The 25,023-nt window shown below is 36.5% G+C and overlaps 1 protein-coding gene across 6 annotated transcripts in view; it reads left to right on the top strand.

The window, feature by feature from the left end:
* Positions 1-25,023, top strand: part of NPAS3 (neuronal PAS domain protein 3) — a 1,104,268-nt gene that overhangs the window by 505,688 nt on the left and 573,557 nt on the right. For all 6 annotated transcript variants that reach the window (XM_007472507.2, XM_007472505.2, XM_056820400.1 and 3 more), the window contains one exon: positions 14,468-14,550. In XM_007472507.2, the coding sequence (XP_007472569.2) occupies positions 14,468-14,550 (83 nt within the window). The remainder of the gene's footprint in view (positions 1-14,467; positions 14,551-25,023) is intronic.

The raw sequence follows: 25,023 nt of genomic DNA, 5'->3' as shown, positions 1-25,023 counted from the left end.
TCACTGACACTAACAATTTGTGTGCCACTGAAGTCAGAAGGGTGACAGCAGTACTTTTCCCAAAGGATGTTGGTACTGGCTTAAAAATATAGAGGCAGAACAAGCAATATTATGAACATTCAAGACCCTGAATTTTCCCTTAAAGAGCACCCAAATCTGAATCTTTTTGAGAAATCTAAGGTAAGAAAAAATTGTTATTTGTTTTTCTAGGCCAAAAATTGCCTAATAATAAAATACAGATGTGATTTTTCCTCTGGCATTCAAGGCTTTACACAACTTGGTTTCAGTCTTCCTTTCCAAACTCATTTCAGACTCCTCCCCCTTGTGTTCAACATTTCCACCAAAAAATTTCCTTCTCCAATTTTATCTTATCCAATCCTGTTCTGATGAATTTATATAGCTTCTCCCTCCCCCCTTTCCTTTTCCATCTGCATGTCTGGAATGCCCTCCTTCTGAATCTTGTTATGATTGAAATGATCTCAGTACTGATTGAGTAAAAATGTTAGTTTATTCATTAAACCAGTATCATAAACAATAAAGGTGAAGCTTTCAATGACCAAACATCTGGAAGGTCCTTCATCAGGTACTTTTGGGAGCCCTATAATTCAGCTCCTCCCTTAAACATCTCAAGTCATCTTTAATTGGTAAATAGCTAATTAGGAAGTGGGCCATCAGACTCTCAGTTTATGTTTATAGTAGGCATGTAACAAATGACTTTACACTGAATTTTATATATTTCTAAATTCACTTTGATTGTCTAGTTTTAGGCAAACTTCAAAGTTTGGCTAATATAATTAGAGGAAGGAGAGCTCAAAGGAATCTAGAAAATTCAAATGTCATCATTTTATACAAGAAGAAATTGAGAAGAAAATTTTAAGTGGTGTTGGCTATAGCAACCATGTGCTCCAGGCTATTTAAGGACTTAATCAAGTCTCCTCCCTCTCCTCCTACACTCAGAAACAAACAAACAAACAAACAAAAATTCCCCTTCTACTCTTAAATTACAATCTTTACTTGGCCTATCTGCTAGGAAAGTCCTTTGATTTTGTTGATTCCACTTTCTTATCTTTCTGGAACTGCACTGTCCAAGGTTATCAAGGATATTAATTGCTGAAGCTAGTAATTTTTTTGTTGTTTGGTTTTTTACATTCCTAGTCTTTGAGAAGCTTTAAGCCTTGTTGTCTACATCTCCTCCTATGCTTAGGCTCCTAAAGACTCACTATTCCTTTTCCTTTTATGACACTGCTAAGTCCCAACCTTTATGGTTCCTCCAAGACTCTTTCCCAAACCCCTTTTTCCCACTACCCTCTCCCCCAGTGATATCACTACACTTTTCATCTCAATACAATAGTCAAATTGATACTTCTCATACCCAATATATAGCTCAATAACTCTCTTTTGCCCCAAGATCATAGTTCCAAATATCTGCTGAACAGAGGAATCTTAAATTCGGAAAAAATTCCTTATCTTTTCCTCCCCTCAAATTCACTCCTTCAAACTTACATATTTTGGTTGAAGATACTACCCTTTCTCAAACTACCCAGTCTTATCATTTTAATGTCATCCTAGACTTTTTAATCTAATTTTTTAATTTAAAAAATTGTTTCCTTTTTCTTCTATCTTTCCCATTAAGGGAGACAACAACAATAACTTTTTTTAGTTAAAAAATTAAAATTTAAATAATTAAAATTTAAAAAATTAAAAATAACAAAATCAAACAAAACCAATTTCCCTATAGACATCCCTCACTCTCTTCTTTCTCTGTGCCCTACCAGTTGCCATATCTTGTTGATCCTACATCTACAATATCTCTTGCATCTGTCCACTTCTCTCTCATTGTTCTTTGGAAACAATGGTGATAGAATTGGAAGGGGGGGGGAAAGGAAATAGCTTAATTAAAAGGAAAATCTTTACAACTGTGAGGGTTACCCAAAATTGGAATTGATTACCTTGAGAGGTAGTGTGTTCCCCTTCATTAGGAGTCTTTGAGTTCAGAATAGGGGATCACCCCTGAGAATGATGATGATGATGATGATGATGATGATGATGATGATAAACATATAGTGCTTACTGTGTGCCAGACACAGTGCTGAGCACTTTCCAATTCTAATCTCATTTTGTCCTTACAACAATCCTGGGAGGTAGTGTTCTTGCTATCTCTCATTTTACAGATGTGAAAACTAAAACAAAAGTAGGTTATGTGATTTGTCCAGGGTTCAAAGTTAGTGAATGTTTAAGGGCAAATTTGAACTTTGGTCTTTCTGACTCTAGATTTGCATTCTATCCTTGAGCCATCTAGGAAAATGGTGGTGCTAGAACTCTTAGGATTCTTTCCTCAAATCAGATTTGTAACTCTTAGGAAGATTTCATTTAGAGTTTGTTAATTAATTTATTCATTTTGGTGGTTCTTTGTTTATATGTGTATGTATGCTTTTGAAATTAGAATTAGCTTCTTTGGCATCTGCTCTACCTTCTTGTTGGACATGGATAGCCTTGAAGCTGAGCATTTCATAGCTTCTAACTACCCTAAAGGATAAAATAAAAACCAGTAATCAATACTAAAATGTAGTATCTTCTCTGGGATTCTCAACCACCTTCCTCTGCCTCTCACCCTGCAGAGTAGCTCAGCTCATGAAGGATGGGATCTCCAAAGAGAGGGACACTGGGGCACTTTTCACAAATAAACCTCCCTCTTTCTATGCCAGCTTGGCTTACCCATGGCCACATGATCATGAGAGAAGAGAGAGGGCCACATCCCTTTTTTCTAAAGGATGTATCTGTTGAATTGCTTGTCATGCAAGCCACTCTTGGGCTTTGCTCCTTCTTAAAAGACTTCATGGATTTTTCTCAATCTCCTCCTAATACAAATATCTCCCCAATGTCAAGAATAGAAAGCTTCCTCTGGACTATTCATTCAGTTGGGTTTTATGTTATTCTCCTCCTCTGGTGTCCCCTCATGTTCTCTGTAGGATTTCCAGTCCTCCCTATCCCTTCCCTCCCCCACCCCCCATCCCCCATCTCTCTCTCTCCTGGACCAGAGTGGCTGCATTTCTCGCCTGCATTTTCCCAGTTCAGATCAGGCCAGTGATGTTGACTGTCAGGGCCTTGTCATTCCCTCAGGTGCTGTCACTCCAAACCAGAAGCTTAACCCTCTCCCTGAAGAATTTCATTGTCAAGGGGAAGAGTGGGGGTACTCCCATGAAGAATTTTAATCACCCTATATGTAGCCCTTTTGAGGGAGGCACAATAGTTACTATAGTAACTACCAGACTGTGGGAGGAAGGCCACCACTCCCCTCCCCCAGCTACAGATGGAGAAATCTCCACTTAGGTGGCTGGAAATTCTTGCATAGAGAAACTCTTATTTCCTTCAAAGGAATAAGGAGCAGGCAAAAGGAGAAGACACTTAGTCTCTAAACTTTGGAAGCAAAAATAAATAAATATCCGACTGATCAAATCCCACTCCAACTTTGTCAAGGTTTATTAGGGGAATGCTTGGATGGCATTTCATATTTATAAGGTTTTTCACTTTTGATGCAGAGAATTATTTGCCCAGAAAAGTTTCTAAAATCACATGAAGAATATTTAAATCTCCAGGAGATGAGAAGTTTGTGGTAAACATCTCCTTGACTAATCAGTTCTTTTTAACCAGAACATAGCATACATTTTCTCTCCCCCTCCCCAAACCCCCAGCCCATAGCTCTTTAGTGTCTAGAAGCAAGAGAACTTATTTCTTGGAGGAATGCAGATATGCTTCTTTTTTTTAATCCAGAAATGCAATCAGATTTGCAGATTACTATCAAAAGCAGTGATGCTTTCCCAATCACACTGTCCAAAGCATACTCTACCCTCCTTGAAAGTGACACAGCCTTCTCAACATGGGCTGCAATACCAGTGGAATAGAGGAAACATGAATCACTTTTTTAAAGTTCCAAATATGCCCTTGGATTGAAAGACGTTCCCCCCCTTTTGTCAGCATCACACACCAAAGAGATTCCATAAGTAAATGATAACCATGAAAGTTTTATTTTAAATTGTGCTTTGAAAAATTAAAAAAAGCACCCCAGAAAGATTTTGTAGATCTTAAACTATTGTATGTTGTAAAAAAAAAAAACCATAATAAAATCCTTACCTTCTATCATAGAATGAATACTAAGTATTGGCTCCAAGGCAGAAGAATGGTAAGGGCTGGGTGATTGGGGTTAAGTGACTTCAGGTGTGTGTTCATCTGTAAAGGAACATTCCAGATTTGCAATGATTTGCCCTCTCCCTTGGGTCTGGGTGGGCATCAGCCATCAGACTTTGACAATGGCAGAAATGAATCCCGGTGAAAATGGGTCAGAAATGTTGTTGTTGTTTTAAAGATGATTAATATGATGTATCGCATTGTCGCTGTAATAGTGTGGGGTGGGGGTGGGGGGATCCGGCACTGGTGATGTCAATGTCCTGTCTCTGGCCTAACCAGAATCCAGATACTTCCCTTGTCTAAGGTCTGCCGGGGCATTCTGGAGCCAAATGAGGCAAGTTATGAAGCCGAGGCACTGTGAGAGCCCAATCTAGAGGCTGGGTTTTATCCCACATGAAATGCAAAATAAAGATCTTAATTCAACTCGGGAAGCACACCCAGACCGCTGAAACCCCTGAAAGCCTTGGCAGGCCTTCTCTGCCCTATAGCCAGGGAGGCTAATTGTGATTCTTTAAGGAAAATCCCCTTTCTTTGGTAGTCATGGAAAGACTCATTAGGCATTCTGTACTCCTTTCTTTCCCAGACCCTGACTTTGCTTAGCCCTATTACCAAGGCCCCTGAGAATGATGTTAGGGGATTCCATTAAGCATTCACTCCAGTCCCCCCTTCCCCCAGTGGCAGTGTGGGAACAGGTCCTTACTTCTTTGGAGGAAGGACGCTGAGGTCAGCCACTAGGAGAAGATCTCTGGGGTGGCTTGGATGGAAGCACCTGAGTCCACATGAGTCAGATCCAAGGGGACCCTCACTTTTTAGCTTAGAGGCAGAATGACCTGGCAGAGAGAAGGATCATTTTTTGAATTCAAGAGACCTGCTTTCAGATCTTTTAGATATCTTGGATAGTTGCTAGCTGTGGGAAACTGGGCAAATCACTTCTCTTTCTGGGTCTCAGTTTTCTCATCTGTAAAATGTGGGTGTTAGACTTGATGTTCTCTAAGTTTTCTTCCAGATCTGTATCTATGGGAATGTCTCATCCTGTGTCCTGCCAGAAACATCTCTGCAAAATGCCCTGTGTTACTGTCCTTGACAGGGAGTGCTCCGGAGTGTTTTGAGCGTTCAACTTGGAAATAGAAAGATCCGCTTTTAGTTTTTTGGGACCTCACTTTTAACACTAGCTTGTGGCTATGAGAAAATCAATGAACTTCTCTGAGGTTCAGTTTCCTAAACTCTAAATTGGGGATAATGATCATCCTCACTTCACAAAGTTTTTGTGAGGCTCAGGTGTCATTATTTATGTGAATCATTTTGTAGATCTTAAAATATTGTACGCTTAAAAAAAAATAAAGTCTTTAGCTTCTCTCATGGAATTAATACTAAGTATTGGTTCCAAGGCAGAAGAGTGGTAAGGGCTAGGCAATTGGGATTAAGTGACTTGTCCAGGGTCACCCAGCTAGGAGTCCTGTATACTTTCAGAAGTATGATCCACAAAATTTCCATGTTGGCTAGGATCATATTAAAATGTCATGTTGGCAATTAATTACTAAGTGGTATAAGGAATAGACTATCAGGCTTGGAGATGGGGAGGTCCTGGGTTCAAATGTGACCTGAGACCCTTCCTAGCTATGTGAACCCGGACAAGTCACTTAACCCTAATTGTCTAAACTTTCCCATTCTTCTGTTGTAGAATGAATACTAAGACAGAAGATAAGGTGTTTTTTTTTTAAAGACATTGGTAAATGTTTCAAAAAAATAAATAAAAAACAATACAACATAGTGGTTTTCTAAGTTAATAGATTACTATAGGAACCTGTTTCTCCCTGTATTTGACACCAATAGAACATGACATAAATTTAGATAGTTTTTTTTCTGGATCGAGGTGAGGGAATCTAGGGAACTCTTCTCCAAAATTTGTAGCATACCATCATTTGAGCTCATCTTTTAATCTCATTTAGGCTGAATATTACACTGAACTTGAAAGGCAGCATGGATTAGTGGATAGAGCACTTTCCTTGAAGGAAAAGATTTGGGTTCCAATACTGCTTCTGACATATCCTGTTTCTCTGACTGTTGTTATTTCTTTTCAGTCCTCTGTAACTCTTTGTGATGTGACCCCATATGGGGTTTTCTTGGCAGAGATACTGGAGTGGTTTGCCATTTCCTTCTCCAGCTCATTTTACAGATGAGGAAACTGAGTCAAACACGGTTAAATGACTTGCCTAGAGTCACACAACTGATAAGTATCTAAAGCTGGATTTGAACTCAGGAAGGTGAATCTTTCTGACTCCAGGTCTAACACTGTATTTACTGTTTTTGTAGCTTCATGACTCTGGGCTGGTCAAAACCTCTCAGGATCCCAAGGCGACTCTCTAAAACTGGAGGATGCTGAGAAGATATATAGGAACACATTGATAGTAGCAGTTTCCTTACCTGAGTGTTCCCTTATCCCAAGGAATCACAGGTCCCCTCTCTGTCCCTAAACATTTAAGTTTTATTTAAATTGAAGGAAAAATAAATCCCTAAATCAGCTATCCTGATTGTCCTCAGTTCCTAGATCTGTAAAACAAAGAGAGATAATTCCCGTCTTGCATATCACATAGAAGCATTGTGTGACTAAACATCATATATTTTGAAATGCTTTGGAAGCCACAAATCAATATATAAATGGAAAGTCCATATAAAACACACACATACACAATCAGCAAACAAAGATGATTTTTTACTCCATTTTGTTAATCCAGGACCATCTCTGGTCTGGCATTATTATTATTATTATTATTATTATTATTATTATTCAGTGTTATTATTCAGAAGCTTTGCCTTGATTGAGCAATGGGTTTGGGGATTGATTAAAAGAAAAAGGGCATTGCAGGCCACAAGGTGAATGGGTTTCATGACTTCTTCACCTTTCATCATTTTCATCCACAGAGCAGAGCTGTCGTGTTTCCATTTCATAATGGTTTCTTCTGTGGCAAGCTGACCTTTTGGCTGAATAGGTCAAATTCCCACAGAGCCAAGATCCTCAGCCTTCTCCATGTGTGTACATCCCCAGAAGGGGATGATGACTGGGGAGGAAAATGACTGGGTAGAAAGGAGCATGTTGTGATTTTTTTTCCCTATAAGACTGATTATTTTTCATGATACTGAATTACCACTAGAGAAGGGTATGCCAAATCACTTAATGTAAAACAGGTGTACTGGTTTTGCTGAGGGTCAAGGCATATTTTTTTATTCCTTAATTTATACTTTGTTTTTATACTTTTCTGATGTTGGTCTCATTCATTTTTCTTTTCTTCTCAATTTGATGGCATATGAACAATGATAGTGACCAGAAACTATTTTCTTTTCCTTTTCATCTATTACTATCCCATTCCTTTTCTATATCTAGATCACTAAGGCATTATATTTTCTTTGAGAAGAAAATGAAAATAGCAGTGTGGGATACAAGTAAATTTTCACATTTGTTTGATATTTGTGTCATAGACTTAGAGCTAAAAAAATCAGAGATCATCAGTCCAATCCCTTTTTTTTATAGATGAAGAAAATAGGGGTCCCGGAAGTCAGATGACTTGCCTGATATCTCTCAGGTGGTAAGCCTTTGAGGTAGAGTTTGAACTCGGGTCTTCTGAACCCAGAAATAGTTCTTTCCACTATATTGTATATTTTAGCATTTGACCAGAATATAAATTCTTTGTGGGTCAGGATCATGTCTTGTTTATCTGTGTATTTCCAATGGGATATAGTCAATACATTATAGATAGGATATACTCAACAAATATTAAGTGAATGTAGGAATATATGAGTAGACAAATGTAGCATTTAGGATTGTTTCCCTCTGGGGTCATTTGTTAAAAACTTAGGTTTTTTAATTTAAAATCTTCTTTAAGAATTGTATTATTTTAATATATTAATATAATAAATAATATTATATTTAAAGAAAATACAGTCTTTAAAGATGGAATTTCACATATGAAAACTTTAATATATTCTGTCATTTTTATTTTTTATTATTTGCTTTTAAAAGTAGGTGAAATATATGCCAATTGAGATACCTCAAAGCTCAAGTACTACGTTATAATAAGTGAGCACTGTCACTAGGTTACCTGATGGATAGAGCAATGTTCATAGAATCAGGATGATCTGAATTCAAATTGAGTCTCAAATACTTATCAGCTATGTTACTTGGATCAAGATGCTCACTTCTATTTGACTTGGTTTCCTCATCTATAAAATGGGGAATAATAAAAGCACCTCCCCTCAGGGTTGTTTTGAGGAGAAAATGAAATAATTTTTGTAATGTGCCTTGCAAACTTTAAAATGCTACATAAATGTTTATTATTATTATCATTTAACCCAGTGGTATGTGTGTATGCATTCATGTATTATGTTTGTGTGTATGTATTTGGTGGAGAATGGTGGTTTTTGTGAGTAGAGATAATTTATTTATTGCGTTTTAAATTGGAAAAAGTGGATGATTTCATATAATTAAGCAACCAAACAAATTGGTAAACCAGACAATCAAGTGAAACAAGGTTTTCTCCAGCAGGAATTAGAGTAATTAGTGGTATGGGGGTGATGAACTTCATTCAAAGGTATCAAATTTCCAGAAAATTCAAAAATCTGAAGGAACCCTTTAAACAGTGTTACTTTTCAGATTCCAATGAACATAAAAGTCCAGGGGAAGACAGCTTCAGGCTCTGAGTAAAATGCAGAGGCAGTAAAGAGGAAACATAGCATCATTTTCATTGTCTTCAAATTATCAGATTATTGTCCCATTTCTCAAAATGCCAAAAGTGGGTGACTATTGCGTTGTTTTTTTTTTCAAAGTGGAAGTTAAGAAATCTATATTTAACATCTCTTCTGTTACCAATAATATGAGAATGGAAGTGAGGCTCCTCCCAGAAATCTAATGGGTTCCTGTTTAACATATTTATGTTGGCTGTAAAATTAGGAGCTGTCATTATAGCCCCCCATCACCTGCATAAGTGCAAATCCTATAAATCAAGCAGTCCTCCAGTACCATAAAAATGACATTAGCTAGAATGGCATGAAGCTAGGACAAGATATGTGTGTACAGGGATAGGAGGCGCTGAGATTCCTATGTAGATTTCTTTTGGAACTGACAAAGAAAAAAGAAAATTAAAGATACAGATGGTCCCCAAGGAGATGCACTAGCTTAATGTGAACTCTGAATTGAGAGGGCCAAGTGTGCCTAAGGAAAGATAATAATCAAGAACTCTTGAAATCATAAATGCTATCTTGAGTGGAGGAGGAAGCCTTTCTAAGTTTTTCACCTTCCCTTCTCTTTCATCATCCCCATTACTGTCAGAGCCTTACCTCTTTTGATTATGTCCAATTCATCCTATTTATATAGCTTGTTTGTTTATAGTTGTTTTCATGTTGTCTCTCTCTCTCATTAGATTTTGAACTTTCTGAGAGCACGGATTGTCTTTTGTCTTTCTATCTTAAACACTTAGCACAGTCCCTGGCACATAGTAGGCACATAATAAATATGTATTTACCATCCTGCCTTACTGCTCCCCCTTCCAAAAAAAAAAAACAAACCCCAACAACAACAAAAAGAAACCCAGAAGACAGATTGTATTCATGTGGAGTCATTCATACCAAACTACCATAATGTGCAATTAGCATTGTATAAACTGAAAACAATATTCAGCAAGACAGCTGCATTATCAAAAATGCCAAAGGAATTTTGAAGGGAGTAAAATGTGCATGTTAGAATAGAAAATTAATCAAAAAACACAAAGTAGTAATGTCTTCAAAGTTTCTGGATTTTTAAAAGAGTATGTGTGTATGTTTGTGTGTGCATGTGTGTAAACCCATGGCACAGATTGGTTGTCAAAATGAGAACTGCGTGGCATGGATTTTATTTCCAGGGCCAAGTATAAGACCAACTTCTGAGCTCCTCTTTTGATCATTTGATCTTGATCGTCTCTACCAGCTCAAATTATAACAGAATTGCTTTTAGCTCCAAAATTCCCTAGTTCTAAGGGAGTTTTCTTCATTCTCATCTCTGTCTCTTGTTTTCCTTGACTTCCCAAGTCCTTGTGAAATCTCACTTTCTGCAAGAAGCCTTTCCACATCCCCATTAATGTCTGTACCTTCCCTCAGAATATTATCTCCTTTTTTATCCTGTGTATATTTATTTGTACATAGTTGTTTTTTTAATAGGTAGATAGATAGATGAATGGATGAGTGGGTGGATGGTTAGGTTCATGGATGGATGGATAGATGAGAAAGAAAGAAAGAAAGAAAGAAAGAAAGAAAGAAAGAAAGAAAGAAAGAAAGAAAGAAAGAAAGAAAGAAAGAAAGAAAGAAAGAAAGAAAGAAAGAAAGAAAGAAAGAAAGAAAGAAAGAAAGAAAGAAAGAAAGAAAGAAAGAAAGAAAGAAAGAAAGAAAGAGAAAGAGAGAAAGAAAGAGAGAGAGTTAGGGAAGGAAGGAAGGAAGGAAGGAAGGAAGGAAGGAAGGAAGGAAGGAAGGAAGGAAGGAAGGAAGGAAGGAAGGAAGGAAGGAAGGAAGAAGGAAAGAAAGAAGAAAAGGAGGAAAGAAGGGTAGATGGATCTTCACCAATTATAGTGTGGGCTCCTTGAGAGCAATTTATCTTTTGCTTTTCTTTGAATCCCAAGATTTTAGCACAGTACCTGGCTCATGGTGGGTCTGTAGTAAGTGCATGTTGACTGATTGATTCTCATGTTTCCTTAGATGTTTGTAACTAATGTTTTCTGCAAGTCCTTATCTCCTTTTTGGTTTCTTGTTGGTAATAGAAATGATATTTAACATTCCCTTCATTTTCAAAGGGCTATTTCAAATATCACAAGCACTAACTAATAAATGGAAAGGTATACACACTACTTTTCTCTAGTACTGTATTCTTAAGGGCATTTGTACAGTAATCCAGTCTAAGCTGAAGAGCCAACCTGCTTTACTCAGTAACTGAAGCTAAATTGAATTAGGCCAGCAAGTATTTAGATGGGATTTTCTTGTCAACTAACTGGAATGTTTCTAGCATGAAGGAAGCAGAAGAAATAGGTCTTATTTAAAATTTGTATTTTATGGGGCTCTGGGGCAACAAGAAATGTAATAAAAGTTTGCTTTTTTTTCCCTTGGCAAGCTGAAAGAAGTAAGCTATTAATTTCTAAAGCCTCCATATAGAAAATTTTCAGAGCATTTATATTCCTTCTTTAGTAAATTCCTATTAAAGATAAAGATTCTCATGAACTTTGGTAAATGAAAGAAAATATATAGATGCATAGATTTGGCATCAAAAGAATGGCATGAATGTAAGTCAAGGACCCAAACAAAATTTTGTTCAAGTTGGGTAGAAACTTTATTGTGGTAATACTGAAGAATGTCATTAGTCATGTCTTTTTCTTTCTTTCTTTCTTTCTTTCTTTCTTTCTTTCTTTCTTTCTTTCTTTCTTTCTTTCTTTCTTTCTTTCTTTCTTTCTTTCTTTCTTTCTTTCTTTCTTTCTTTCTTTCTTTCTTTCTTTCTTTCTTTCTTTCTTTCTTTCTTTCTTTCTTTCTTTCTTTCTTTCTTTCTTTCTTTCTTTTCTTTCCTTCTTTTCTTTCTTTCTTTCTTTCTTTCTTTTCTTTCCTTCTTTTCTTTCTTTTCTTTCCCCTTACCTTCCATCTTGGAGTCAATACTGTGTGTTGGCTCCAAGGCAGAAGAGTGGTAAGGGCTAGGCAATGGGGGTTAAGTGACTTGCCCAGGGTCACACAGCTGGGAAGTGTCTGAGGTCACATTTGAACCCAGGACCTCCCATCTCTAGGCCTGACTCTCAATCCACTGAGCTACCCAGCTGCCCCCTCATGCCTTTCTTTCACAGAAAGACTCCTACCATGTATTAGTTACATCTATATCTGAAATAAAATGCCATAACTTGGCATAGGGAAAGGGGTCTTTTATTAGTTGGATGGTCATTGTTGTTGTTCAGCCATTTCAGTCATGTCTGACTTTTTGTGACCCCATTTGATTTTGTAGTTCCCTTGGCAAAGTTACTGGAATGTTTTGCTATTTCCTTCTCCAGCTCATTTGACAGATGAGGATATTGAGACAGTTAAGTGACTTGTCCCAGGTCTATGAGGCCAGATTTGAATTCAGGAAGATGTCTTCTGAACTTCAGACCCAATATTTCATATACTATACCATCTTGTTGCCCTTGGGTGGCCATTGTCAAGTTATTTAACTTGAGTGGAGAATTGTGGCATAGTGCAAAGTGGACTTCAAGTTAGGAGGATCTCAGTTCTACTCTTATTTCTCTCTCTCTCTCTTTTTTTTTTACTCCAATGTGGGTAGATGTGCAATAATGGAAAGATCTACTGACTTTGAAAGTCAGAGGACCTGAATTCTAATTTTGCCTCAGTTTCCTCACATGTAAAATGAGTGTATTTGACTAGGTGGAGTTCTTTCTGGGTCTGGCTCTCTGATACTGCCTCACTCATTCTGAGACTCAGTTTCTTTATTTGTTAAATGAGGATATTAATAGTAGTAATAGATACTTTAAACACATGTGTGTGATTTAAATGAGTTAATAATATTTAAATACTTGGAAAACTCAAAAGTATTCTATATCATGTATTATTATTAGCCTGTTTTCATCTCTGTAAAATATCTAGGGAGATTAATAATATTTATTAATCATTTTATATGATTACACATGTAAAATTATAGCAGATTGCTCACTATCTCAGGGAAGTATGAGAGAAGGAAGGGAGAGAATTTGGAACTTGAATTGTTTTTTTTATGTTAAAATTTTTTGACATGAATTTGGAGAAAAAATAATATTTGATATTGACGATATTGATATTAAAATGATATTTATTTTAATATATACTACTTGTCATGTGGAAAATTGTAATAAAGTCTAACATAGCAAAATACAATGGCAATTGGACTGACTTTGGAGTGATGAGACTAGAATTTAGGTCCTTTTTCTTCTGCTAACTCCCTGTGTGATCCTGGGAAAGTCAACTAATTGCTTTGGGCCTTACTTTCCACCTTTTTAAAAAAAAAATGAAATTTGAACCAGGAAACCATTAAGCTCCCTTCCTATTCTAAGTCTCAGATCCTGTTATGATATAGTAGAAAGAGAAAAAAGAGGAAAACAATGTGATGTTTATGTGCATTCATGAGAAGGAAAATTCTTGATTAGGAGGAATAGAGTAACTAGTTTTTTGCTTATTTTTCAAACCCTGCCCAACAAACAGAAAGAAGTTTGCCTTGTCCAAATGGATGAGGAAAGTTTCTTAGCTAGATTATGGCACATATTGAGGAAGAAAATCCATACAATTTATCTATTCATACTGGTACAGATAATACTCAGGGGCAGCAAGTTATTTCAAAAGTTGACAATAAGAAAAAGCATAGTGTTTAGAACACGGTAGCTCTTTAATAAATTCTAATTGATTTAGTAGCTGAAGATAATTGGGAAACAGCAAAACTCTTTTAATAGTTGTTTCACTTTGAAACAAAACTCCATAACTTTATTTTATTTATTTTTATTTCTTAAACCTTGTCTTTCATCTTAGAATCAATACTGTATTGGTTCCAAGGCAGAAGAGTGGTAAGGGCTAGGCAATGGGAGTTAAGTGACTTGCCCAGGGTCACACAGCTGGGAAGTGTCTGAGGTCAGATTTGAATGTGGGACCTCATGTCTCTAGATGTTCCTCTCAATTCACTGAGCCACCCAGCTACCCCCGAAAAAATGCTATTTCTTATATAGTCTTTGTTAGTATTTATATCTTTTTAAAAAAATCATCGTCCCTTTTGCCAATATTTCTTCTGGACAGGAATATATTTATGGAGTGTCTCCAGAGTTCTAATGCAGTTTTGCTAACTACCTTATGTGTATGCAAAAGAGTTCCTTAAGAACTTCCTATGCTTTGCAAACTCCTGCCCTTCTCAGCTTTGGTTTGGAGTCACCTGAATTTGCAAAGAGATATAATACTGGTTTAATGTACTTATTTTTTAGTGGCCTATACATATATGTAGTTGGTCTCAGAACAGGAGAAATATCCCTGGATACTAAGACAAAGTGTGCTCCAGGGCATTGTTTTTCACTGTTTTTGGCAGTTGTAGCTGCTAAAGCCACTGAAAGCTAAACCTGAGCTCTGCTTGGGGTAGTAGCACAAGTCAGAATGGAAATTTATGCCAGGTGCTGTTACTACAAATTTACATAACCACAATAAATAACCAGTGACATGACTAGGCAAGAAGTTATGCTGGAAACATGAGTTCACTGCAATATCTTTTTTTTTTTTAATTCAGTTATAGGTGCCCAGCGCAGAAGAAGCCCCAGTGCTCTAGCCATTGAAGTATTTGAGGCACACCTGGGAAGCCACATTTTACAGGTAATAAGAAAAAACATTGTGTCTATATGGAAGTGTGTGTGTATGTATATGTATGTTGGTGTGTGAATATATATAGTATGTATATATAATATTATATAAGAGCATATATTAAAATATATTAGATAGATAGATAGATAGATAGATTGATAAATCAAGAACAATCGATGACTCCAACTTTGTATTAGACTGTTGCTTCCGCTTGGATTTGTGTGATTCTTACAAATTCATTTTTTTCTTTTTAGAAAGCCATCACTTGAGAGAGTGTTAATGAGAAAGGGAGGGCAAGTATTATTTGTGCTGTAATAATTTAGATAAATTGCTCTATTTAGTTGACTCGCACTGTATTAGCTGGCTGTTCACAGAATAATTGTGCGGGTATATTGTGTTTCTTTGTGGTTATATATATATTTGATTGTGTGTTTTATATATATGTATATAATTTTTGGAAAAGCAAAGCTATGTTGTGAGGGTAATGTGATGTATTTACATTTGTTGTCAAATTTGGATGTTCTCAGCTTTAGGTCATGATCATAATTGTTTCTGATATTGGAATATTTACCCCTCACATCACAAAATTACTAGGGAAGAAATTACAAAATGCTTTTAAAATAAGTGAAAACAAATGCTAACTTATTGTTCTCATGAATGCTAAGATACAGAAATACTTACGTTACCTTTGTTGAAATCAGTGGAGTCTAGGAGATCAACTGTCCAGGAGATTTATTTCTTGATTGGGTATCCTACTTATTACCACCACCACCACCACCACCACCACCACCACCACCATCATCATCATCATCATCATCATTAATGTTCCTAAAGTTCTTGTCATTTCAACATGCCTACATTTATCTACAGAAGGTTCTCTTCTTGCTTCCAAGATGAGAGCTGTTAGAATCAAACTATGTTTTAATTTTGGAAGATGTTTCCTAAGCTTCCAACATTCTGGAAAAAGAAGTACCTACCTAGCAAAGCTCTCTGACTCATTTGTTTTACAGAGATGGCAGAGTTTCAGCTCAGTTGAACTCTGAGACAGACATAAGGGTAATCTTTATAAAAATCGTATGCAGAGGCTTGCCTGACCATTCAGAACTAGCAAAAGTCCCTCCTGGGTACTGCTGCTTTCTGCAAGCCCAGAAAAAGAAGTGATTTTCATTAGAGCATGAAATGATAAGCCATTATGACTGGGCATATTTCCAGGTGTAGAGGTGAGATTGCATTTCTTACTAGGTCTTTTCATTTCTTTTTCCTCTTCTTCTATATGGACTTTGTTAAAGATCCTTTTCTCCCCTTCTTTCTGGGTTCTGGAATCTGCTTTGTCTGAAGCAATACAATTTGATTCTTTTCACTGTATGTTGTGAAAGCTCAATGTAGCTAAAGGCCTCTCTAGGTTTTAATCCAATGAGAGAAAATGTAATGGTCAATATGGGCTCAATTAGTCTGAATACAACATGCAGGCTTTTTGAAAGTAGGAAAAATATGGAAGTATGCAGTCATAAGCAACAATGATTATAGAACACACAGAGATCCTATATAAGCTAGTTTTCAAGGGAAAGTGGGGCCCATTTTCAGCCCTATTAGTCTCTTGATTGTATTAAATAGCAGTAATTAGAGAATACAAGAGAAAGTATTCTCCACTAGAGGCTTTAGGGCAGTGAGAAGAGGAGAGGAGAAGTAACTGGGGAAGAAGGAAATGGAATCATTAAAATGGTCTCTAATACAATAGGCTGTCTGAATCAATCAGCAAATATTTATTAAGTCCTATAAGTTGGAAAAGAAAATGGCAAACCACTCCATTATCTCTGCCAAGAAAATCCCAAACAAGGTCAGAAAATGTTGAAATGATTGAAATGAATGAACTACAAAAAACAAAAACAAAAAGCATGCTTCAGGCACTTTGATAAGCACCTGGGATACAAAGAAAAATAAACCACAAATACAAAGAGTAAATAAACCACAGCAACCACAACCCAGTTCCAGCCCTCAAGAAGCTTACATTCTAATGGGGGAAGAGAAAGGCAACTAGAATGAATACTAAAAAGAAAAATGGAGTAGGTGGGAGATAGCAGTGAAACTTGAACAAAGTCTTAATGAAAGTCAGACACATTCTAAAATCCAGAGATAAGAAGGGAGAGTGCTCCAGAGAAATAATCACAGCACAAGCACAAGTGTGATGAAAATCAAATGGGCTTGTCTAGCTGGATCATCCTGGTGGTCCTGGAGGGAAATGATGTGTTAAATGATTGGAAAGAGAGGAAGAGATCAGATTGTGAAGAGATTCAGATGTCAAATTGAGTTCAAATTTGACCCTTAGATGAAAAAAAGAATCATTGTTTTATCTATGGAAAGAATTGAGCAAAATGTGGAGAGACTCAAGACCAGAGTCTAAGCTAAAGATGATGACCATCTGAACTGGGATGGCAGTTTTCTGAGTGAAGAGAAGGGTACATTTGCAAGAGAATCCTTACATTTCCTTACCTCTCATCCAGGAAAATCTTAAACATGTAGATTAAGATTTATGGGTAGTTTGCTTGCTTGTTGTCTCCTCTATCATGTTGTGAGGGCATATGAGGCAAGGACCATCTTTTGCCTTTCTTTGTATACCCAGCCCTTAGCATGGTGCCTGACAAATATATTTGACCTTAATAAATGCTTATTGGCTGATTGATTGTTTCTGCATCAGAATTAACTTCATCACCAAAGTCAGACGAAACAGGATCTACCCAGAGTTTCTTAGGTATGATGCTTTGAAGAATTTTTGACAGATTGATTCAGATTATTTGAGTTGGGGGAAGGAAAAATGTGAAAATTTGAGTGGTCACTGGTTAAATGTAATTTCAAAAAGAAAGAAAAAAAGGAACAATTCTCCAGAAAAAGCAACCCTTTTCTGAACAGTTGGAAATGAGTTGAACCCTTCCTTATTTATGACTTTTGAGGCTTTGTAATAGGAGCTAGTCCAAGTCCAGAAAGGATGTCTCTTCCCTGGAGCTTTTTTCACATTTTGCAGGTCTGGTCCCAAACACCATGAACTCAGTTAGAAATGCCTTCAGTATGTTCTTTCTAAACCACATAACATGCTGATTTACTGAATTCTCTATCATGACAAGAAATCTGTTGAACATCAGATACCAATTAGCATGGCAATATCAAGAAAAGGACATTGCATGACAGAATGGAACTTTATGTGATGGTGATGTGTCATTGACCATAGTGGCCTTTCTATCCATCTCATTACTACGTTGTTCCAGGAACAATATATTTTCATGCCCCTATTCCCCTGCCCCCCTAAACCCCCCCCCCCAACCCTTATAGAATCCCTTGAAGTGTTGTGTTGCCTTTTATGTAGTGTGAACAGGATAATAATTATTATCATTTAGACAACCACAGATTATTCTTCCAGAAAAATTACCAGTGATCATTCTACTCATTTACCATCATTTTCCAAGTTAGAGTTTTAAGCCAGATTTGTACTGGTTATTGCTTCTGCCATCCTCTGAGTGAATCTAGATGTATTGTAGATCCAAGATTACTAGGACCAAAGTGCCATTTGTAGTACTATTGAAGGCTTTTAGGATGATTAGCCATAGAATTATAGGAGTACAGACTGTATATATTGGGTCTAATTCAAGGTATTTTGGTTCAACATTGTCTTACTTGATTTACATTAGTCAGATGGGTAGTAAGAGCAATTAGGAGGTAAAGAGGCCAAGATGGGGAATTATACTTTGTGGCAGAGTAGATGGAAATCCAAGTGGCTTCAAAAATAAGAGGTCTTCTTTGCAAATATTCTTTTCTGCATGCCAAAAAGATCATAGAGTAGAGACTAGGTTTTCCTATTGTCAGTGTATCAGCAATATCATAAATGCTCTGTGGATCCATTAACCCTCCTCCATCCTGTCATCCTTCAGGAGGGAGAGAAGTGAAGATTGTTTACTTAGCCCATTTGTAGGAACTGTATAATGTGTTTGGATTTCCTGTGTTTTTCTAAGCTTAACTAAATGCAAAATTATAGCAAATATAATCTTAGAAAAACATAAAATTAACCAGTGGAGTGACTTTCCCTTAGGTGTCAAAATTATGAATAGAGTGTTTTAATTATTTGTATGCCCTTGGCAGAAGCCTAAGTTCAAGGGTTGGCTATTTTTTTTTTCTTTAATTCTCTAAGTGAATACTTTATGTTAGTGTTAGGAGAGATGTAAAATCAGCCTCTGCCTATTTGCATAGTAGACAGTAATGCTGTTTTACACACCTCCCAGGTGTTAAAAACAAGACAAACAAAACAAACCTTGTAAATTGAAGAACAGGGAGGGATGGGTATGTCAGCCTGATTTGTCAGCATGCTACCATGACACTATAGAAACATTTATTATTTGTCTTGCCAATAGTTTATGGTGATCTCGACCATTCTAGCTATCCAACATTACTTTTCGGCAAGCTTGGACTAATAAAACATAAAATCTGTCTGTTATTAAGGACAGATACTCCATGTTTTGACATAAGACTTCTGGCATGGGATGTATCTCTAGCTTTAACACTGCTTCTTATAAAAGGCTTCATTTTAGGAATGGAGATAATGGAATTTTAGTATATCATAGACAAGGAATGTTTAGCTCTGAGATGAAAAGACTCAAGAAGAATGTGAAAGCTGTCTTAGTATTTGAATAGATATCATGTGGAACAGGGATTAGGCTTGTTCTTTTTGGTCCTAGAAAATAGAAAAGGGAGCAATGAGTGGAGATGGCAAAGAAGCAAATGTAGGTTTGATGTTGGGAAAATCCTCTTGATTATTAAAGCTGTCCAAAAGAGGAATGACCTTTCTCAGAAAGTGGTGTGTCTCTCTTCATGGGAGGTCTTCAAAGATGGATGACAACTTGTTAAGTTTCTTTGGTGGAGGGGAAGGGGTTAGACTAAACCAAAAGACCAAGGGGTTTTTTCCAGTTTACAATCTGTGATTTAGTGATCTTTGAAGTCCACCAAGGATGTATTTTTTAAAAAATAGAATAACAAACCAAGTCTTCTTTAATATAAGACCCATATATGCATAAATGCTATGATAGGAAACTTCAAAGCATTGCCCCTACTACAGGAATATTGGAAAACTCAGGATGTGCAATAGACCCACTTTGGCTTCTAGTAACCTCAGATAATTGTCCCTGGGATGTGACAGGATCCAGAGTATTTATAGGTAAAGTTCTATTTATTATTCTTATTATCATTATTTTTGTTGCTGTCTTCACCATTAATTGTCATCATTAAGATGGTTGTAAATAATAATAAATAGATTTGAATAACACACACACACACACACACACACACACACACACACAACCCTTTGTCTTCCATCTTAGAATCAATACTAACTCGCAGTTCCAAGGCAGATGAGAAGTAAGGGCTAGGAAATTGAGTTTAAGTGACTTGCCCAGATATATACTGTTAGGAAGTGTCTAAAGCCATATTTGAACCCAGGAGCTCCCATCTCCAGACCTGGATCTCTATTCACAGAGCCACACCTAGCTGCCCTTTTATGAAAAACTTTTAAATATTGTTTGATTTAATCCTGACAACAACCCTGGGAGATAGGTGCTATAATTATCCCATTTTCTGAATGAAGAAACTGAATTGAGTAGAGGTTCACTGACTTTCCCAGGTCCATAGTTTTGACTGAATTGGAACTCAAGGAGGAAGGTGCTTTACTCTAAGTTTTGTTGAATGGATTTATTTGAATTTCCCTCTGCTATGTTTTCTCCTCCAAAAAAGTAATAGTTGCAATTATATAGTTGTAATAGTTGATATCACTGAGTTATAACAGGTATATTAGCTACATAATAACTATATGTAGATAACAATAATTCTAATAGCTAGCATTTTAAATAGCACTTTACAGTCTGAAAAGTACTTTATAATACATTTTCTTTTTTTGATCATCACAACAACCCTGTGAGGTAGATGCCATTATTATCCCCACTTTACAGATAAAGAAGCTGAGACTGAGAAAGTCTAAATAACTTGCCCATGTTCACAGAGTATTTAAGGCAGAATTTGAAGTCAAGTCATCCTGACTCTGAAGTCCAGGACTCTAATAATTGTTCCATCTAGCTGGCTTTCTCCTGGGGGGAGGCCAAGCAAGCCACTCCAAAAAACCTTAGAAAACTGTAATTCATGGGTTCCTCAGGCGAGATCTTGTATCATGACCAGAATAGGTCCTCCAAAATGGCTTCAGGTTTTTCAGACCCCACTTAAAGGCACTAGCATGACCCTGTGAACTGTTATTGCAGAGTGGTTTGATGCATTCGGTATGCCTTATTGCTTGTGTCAGCCATGGTCAGAAGAGGTTGCAGGGCAGATACTTCCAAGAATTACAAAACAACGCATCTTTATTGATAGCAATATCTTCTTATTGAAAGAAAAATCAGGGAGTGTCATGTTACCAAAACTGCACTGGAATTACATCAAACACTTTTGTTGGGGGCGGGGGGGGGGGGGATTGGGGGGGAAGGGATAGTCAATAAACTCCATTCCTTAAAGAGTACTCATCTCCCTAAATTCAAATCCAGCTCCAGATACTTACCAGCTTTGTGACCATTTGCCCAAATCTAGTTGTCTCAATTTTCTCATCCATAAGATGAGAATAATAATAGAGTCTTACCGGAAAAGTCCTGGGGAAGAAAACAATAAAATACTACTTTTGAGAAACACTTTGTAAACTTTAAAATGCTCTGTTTATGATAGCTATTATTATTGCTAATTACATGGAAAGGTTGAGCTGTTGATGGTAAAACAACAACAACAACAACAACAACAAACAAAAGGAAATCCCCACCATCTAGAAGATTAACATCAAATAGGCAAACAGTTGAGAATAAGCCACACCAAAGATTCTAAGGAAATTTGAGGAGAGAGGTATCATTTTCAATAACAGCAGAGAATGTCAGCCTATTTTGGTATTTTGTCCCCCTTTGTCAGTCTAGTGAAACCTGTGGTCACTTTCTCAGTGTTTTAAAATGCATAAAATTAACCAAGAGGACCACAATGATAACTAATAATAAGGGAATACAGATATCAAAATATTCAAAAACAAAAACAAGTTAATGGATCCCAGGTTAGGACTCCCTAAACTGTAGAGAATTAGAAAAGACCCAATCAAGGAATCAGAACTTGAACAGGACCTTGAAAATTGAGAAAAATTTAATAGGCAAATATAGTGGGAGCATATTCCAGGCATAGAACATGGCTTATATCAATGTATTTAGGCAGGGAAAAGCACATCATGATCCAAGAACAGCTTGTAGTTCATTTAAGCTAGAAAAACAAAAAACAAAACAAAAACAAAAAACAACCCCCATACCAATAAATCTGAAATAAATCTGAAAAGTTGTTGGAGCCAGATTCTAGAAGGTCTTAAATCTAAAGTTAAGCCAAAGTGATAAAATGTTCTGGGAAAAACTGTAGGCTTGAGTGAAATAACAATAGCTATCATTTATAGTGTGCTTAAAGCATTTCTCAAATTTTATCTCATTTTAATCCTTACAATAACCCTGGGAACAAGATGCTATTACTATTCTGGTTAATGGCAGAGGTAGAATTTGAACCCAGGTCTTCCTTGCCTCAATATTCCATTCTCTGTCCTTTGAAAGTGATTTATGTTCTTTATTCATCTACTGCTTCCTCCCCCCCCACCCCAATTTCTCCCCCTTCCCTGGTTAACCATATCATCAAGGAAAATTAATAGTTGAGAAGCATTGGTTCTACATGACACCAGTAAAGCCAGTTAGATAGAACCAGAGATAGAACACTGTGCTTGCAATCAGAAAAACCTGTGTTCAAATCCTGCTTCAGTCATTTAATAGCTATATGACCCTGAGCAAGTCATTTAACTACCTTCTAGCATCCCAAGATCCATTGAGATAATATTTATAAAGTACCAAACATAATATCAGATGCATAGTAAATTTGCTTGTCAGGCAATGCATAATTTATATCCTTTTTAACTTCTATTTTTTTAATGGTTGGTTAAGAACTTATTCTGAGGTTCTGACTACCTGGCTCCTATGCCAGGTTTATTATAGTCAGGATTATTGATGGATACATAGGAACCACATAAACTTAACATTCAGAAATGTTTACAAAAAATATTTAAGGGAATTGTTAAACACACACACACACACACACACATACACACAAATAGTTGATTAGCATCTTGGGATACAAAGCATCTACGTTATTTGTCAATCATCTCCAGTCAAGATTCTGTGGTTCAGTTCTGAAACTCAGCCAATGACTGATTTTTGGAGAAAAAATGCAATTCATAGCAGTGTTTTAATGAGGAAAAGGAAGTTGCACATCTGCTGTTATCAGCATCTCTTCTGATCACAGCTGGAAAAAAGAAAAAGGCCACCAAAGTCTTCTGGCCAGTTTAAACATCTGGCCAAGAAGCAATAACATCTTAAGCACTTCAGATCATAGGGAATAAGAGGACACCAAATATTATTTTCTTGGCATTCATCACAATCAACATTTCTCGAGTTTTGTGAGGGGAAAAATGTCTCCAACAGTTTTGAGATTTAGAGGTCTAATGTCTGTTTCAGGAGAGATTTGGAAATTCATTTCTATCATCCGTGTTATTGACACTTCACTAATGTTAAATGGAAAAAAAAAGGAAACTCCAGAAATGTTGAATCATCTTGGTTCTCTTGGCAAACTGGGTTCCTGCTTGACTTCAGTGATAATAATAAATGACAGTGATATTTCAAATGATTTCTTTAATGTAAATCTGAGAAAAAAGAAAAGAATAAATGACCCTATATTTTCCCTATGATCCAGAATGATAAGAAAATATAGAACTAAATATAGAAAAAAGAGAAAGTTAGTGAATATATTTGCATATGCAAATTAGCTTAATTGATACTGCTTGCCTCTACAGGGATTTTTCATTACAAACTGGAGTGCTACATTGTTCAGCTCATATTGAGTAATTTAGTAACTAATGAGACCAGTTTGCACTAATTTGCATATGATAAATGAGCTTAATTGCAGTAAATAACTTGGAGGCATAATTACTTAATTTTCCTGTGTTGCACGGCTTTTAAGTTCACGTATGAACAACTCAAGATAATTTTGCATATTTAAATTAGTTGCTTTTAAATTTTCTTAAACAAAAAAGGAGAACACACCTTATCAATTGAGCTGTAAAACAATTGAAAGTAAGGTTTACAGTATTTTTGTTAAAAAAGAAAAACACCCAGAAAATCCCTCCACCGAATGGTCCTTTTTTCAGTGCCAAGTTCAGAGCACGGAACATTAGGGGAAGTGCTTTTAATGGTGCAAATTGAATGTGCAACTCCTATTAGTCACTGACCTGTGTTTAAAGGAAAATATGTTGATGTTAAAAGATATGTATGAATTAATCATAACTTTTAAGTTACAACTCAGAAGAGAGACCTGACAAGTTCGTTATCTAATTCAGCAAACTAATACATAAGTAATCATTTGGTTACCTCACCTGTAATGATGAAATTCAACAAAGTTGTTTGGTTTTAATGCTGTACATTCTATCCTAACGCTAGCATGTCCTTTCTATCTAAATTAATGTTTCATATTTAGTTAGTGGCTTTTAATGGTGAATTCGACATAGCTTGCCAAGAATTATCTCACTGAGCTTCATATTATCCCAGTGCAATGTGTCTTCTTGTAACATCCATTTTTCAAATGGAAAAACTGAGGCATCAAGAGGTTGAGGGCTCAACCATGACATCACAACAATGAATTGCCTTAAAAATCTTACTTTGACAAAAACCTGGCATTCAAAATTGACTGATCTACAGCACCATTAGGCATTTTAGGAGCTCTGTTACTTACGAAAGCCAGTCCAGAATTGAACATTTCATAATACCAGGAGTGTACTAGGAAAGGGAAGCCTTAGAATTGCTGTTATCTGTCATCACTTTTAAGCACAGCTAGAATAAAGAAAAGGCCACCAAGTAGTCTGGTCAAACGTCTGATCAAGAAGCAACAACATCTTAAGTGCATCAGATCCTAGATAAATGAGAGGACACTGATTATTATTTTAGAACACCAGTGAGGGGCAGCTAGGTAGCAGGGCAGATAGAGTCCTGGAATTGGGGAGACATGGGTTCAGATATGACCAGATATTTCCTGGCTGTATGATCCTGGGCAAGTCACTTGACTTCAATTGCCTAGCCCTTGCTGCTCTTCTGATTTAAAATGGATATTGAGTCAGAAGGTAAGGAAGGATTTTAAAAAATTGTGGCATTGCTATCTTGTCCTATTGTTTAAGTAAATGTGAGTCTATCTTACAAGAGAGACATCCATGACTCTGTGGGTGGATAGAAAGCTGTCCCCAGAGCAGAGTTCAAATGTGATTTCTGACATATACTGAATTTGTGACATTGGACAAGTCATTTTTCCATCTCTTCCTCTCAGTGTTTCAAAACAGCTCTTTCTGGTTATAATATG

This window comes from Monodelphis domestica, chromosome 1, assembly GCF_027887165.1.
Source record: "Monodelphis domestica isolate mMonDom1 chromosome 1, mMonDom1.pri, whole genome shotgun sequence".
In the NCBI taxonomy this organism is placed as follows: domain Eukaryota; kingdom Metazoa; phylum Chordata; class Mammalia; order Didelphimorphia; family Didelphidae; genus Monodelphis; species Monodelphis domestica.
The sequence above is the reverse complement of the archived record's forward strand: the minus strand, read 5'-3'. Positions and strand labels throughout refer to the sequence as shown.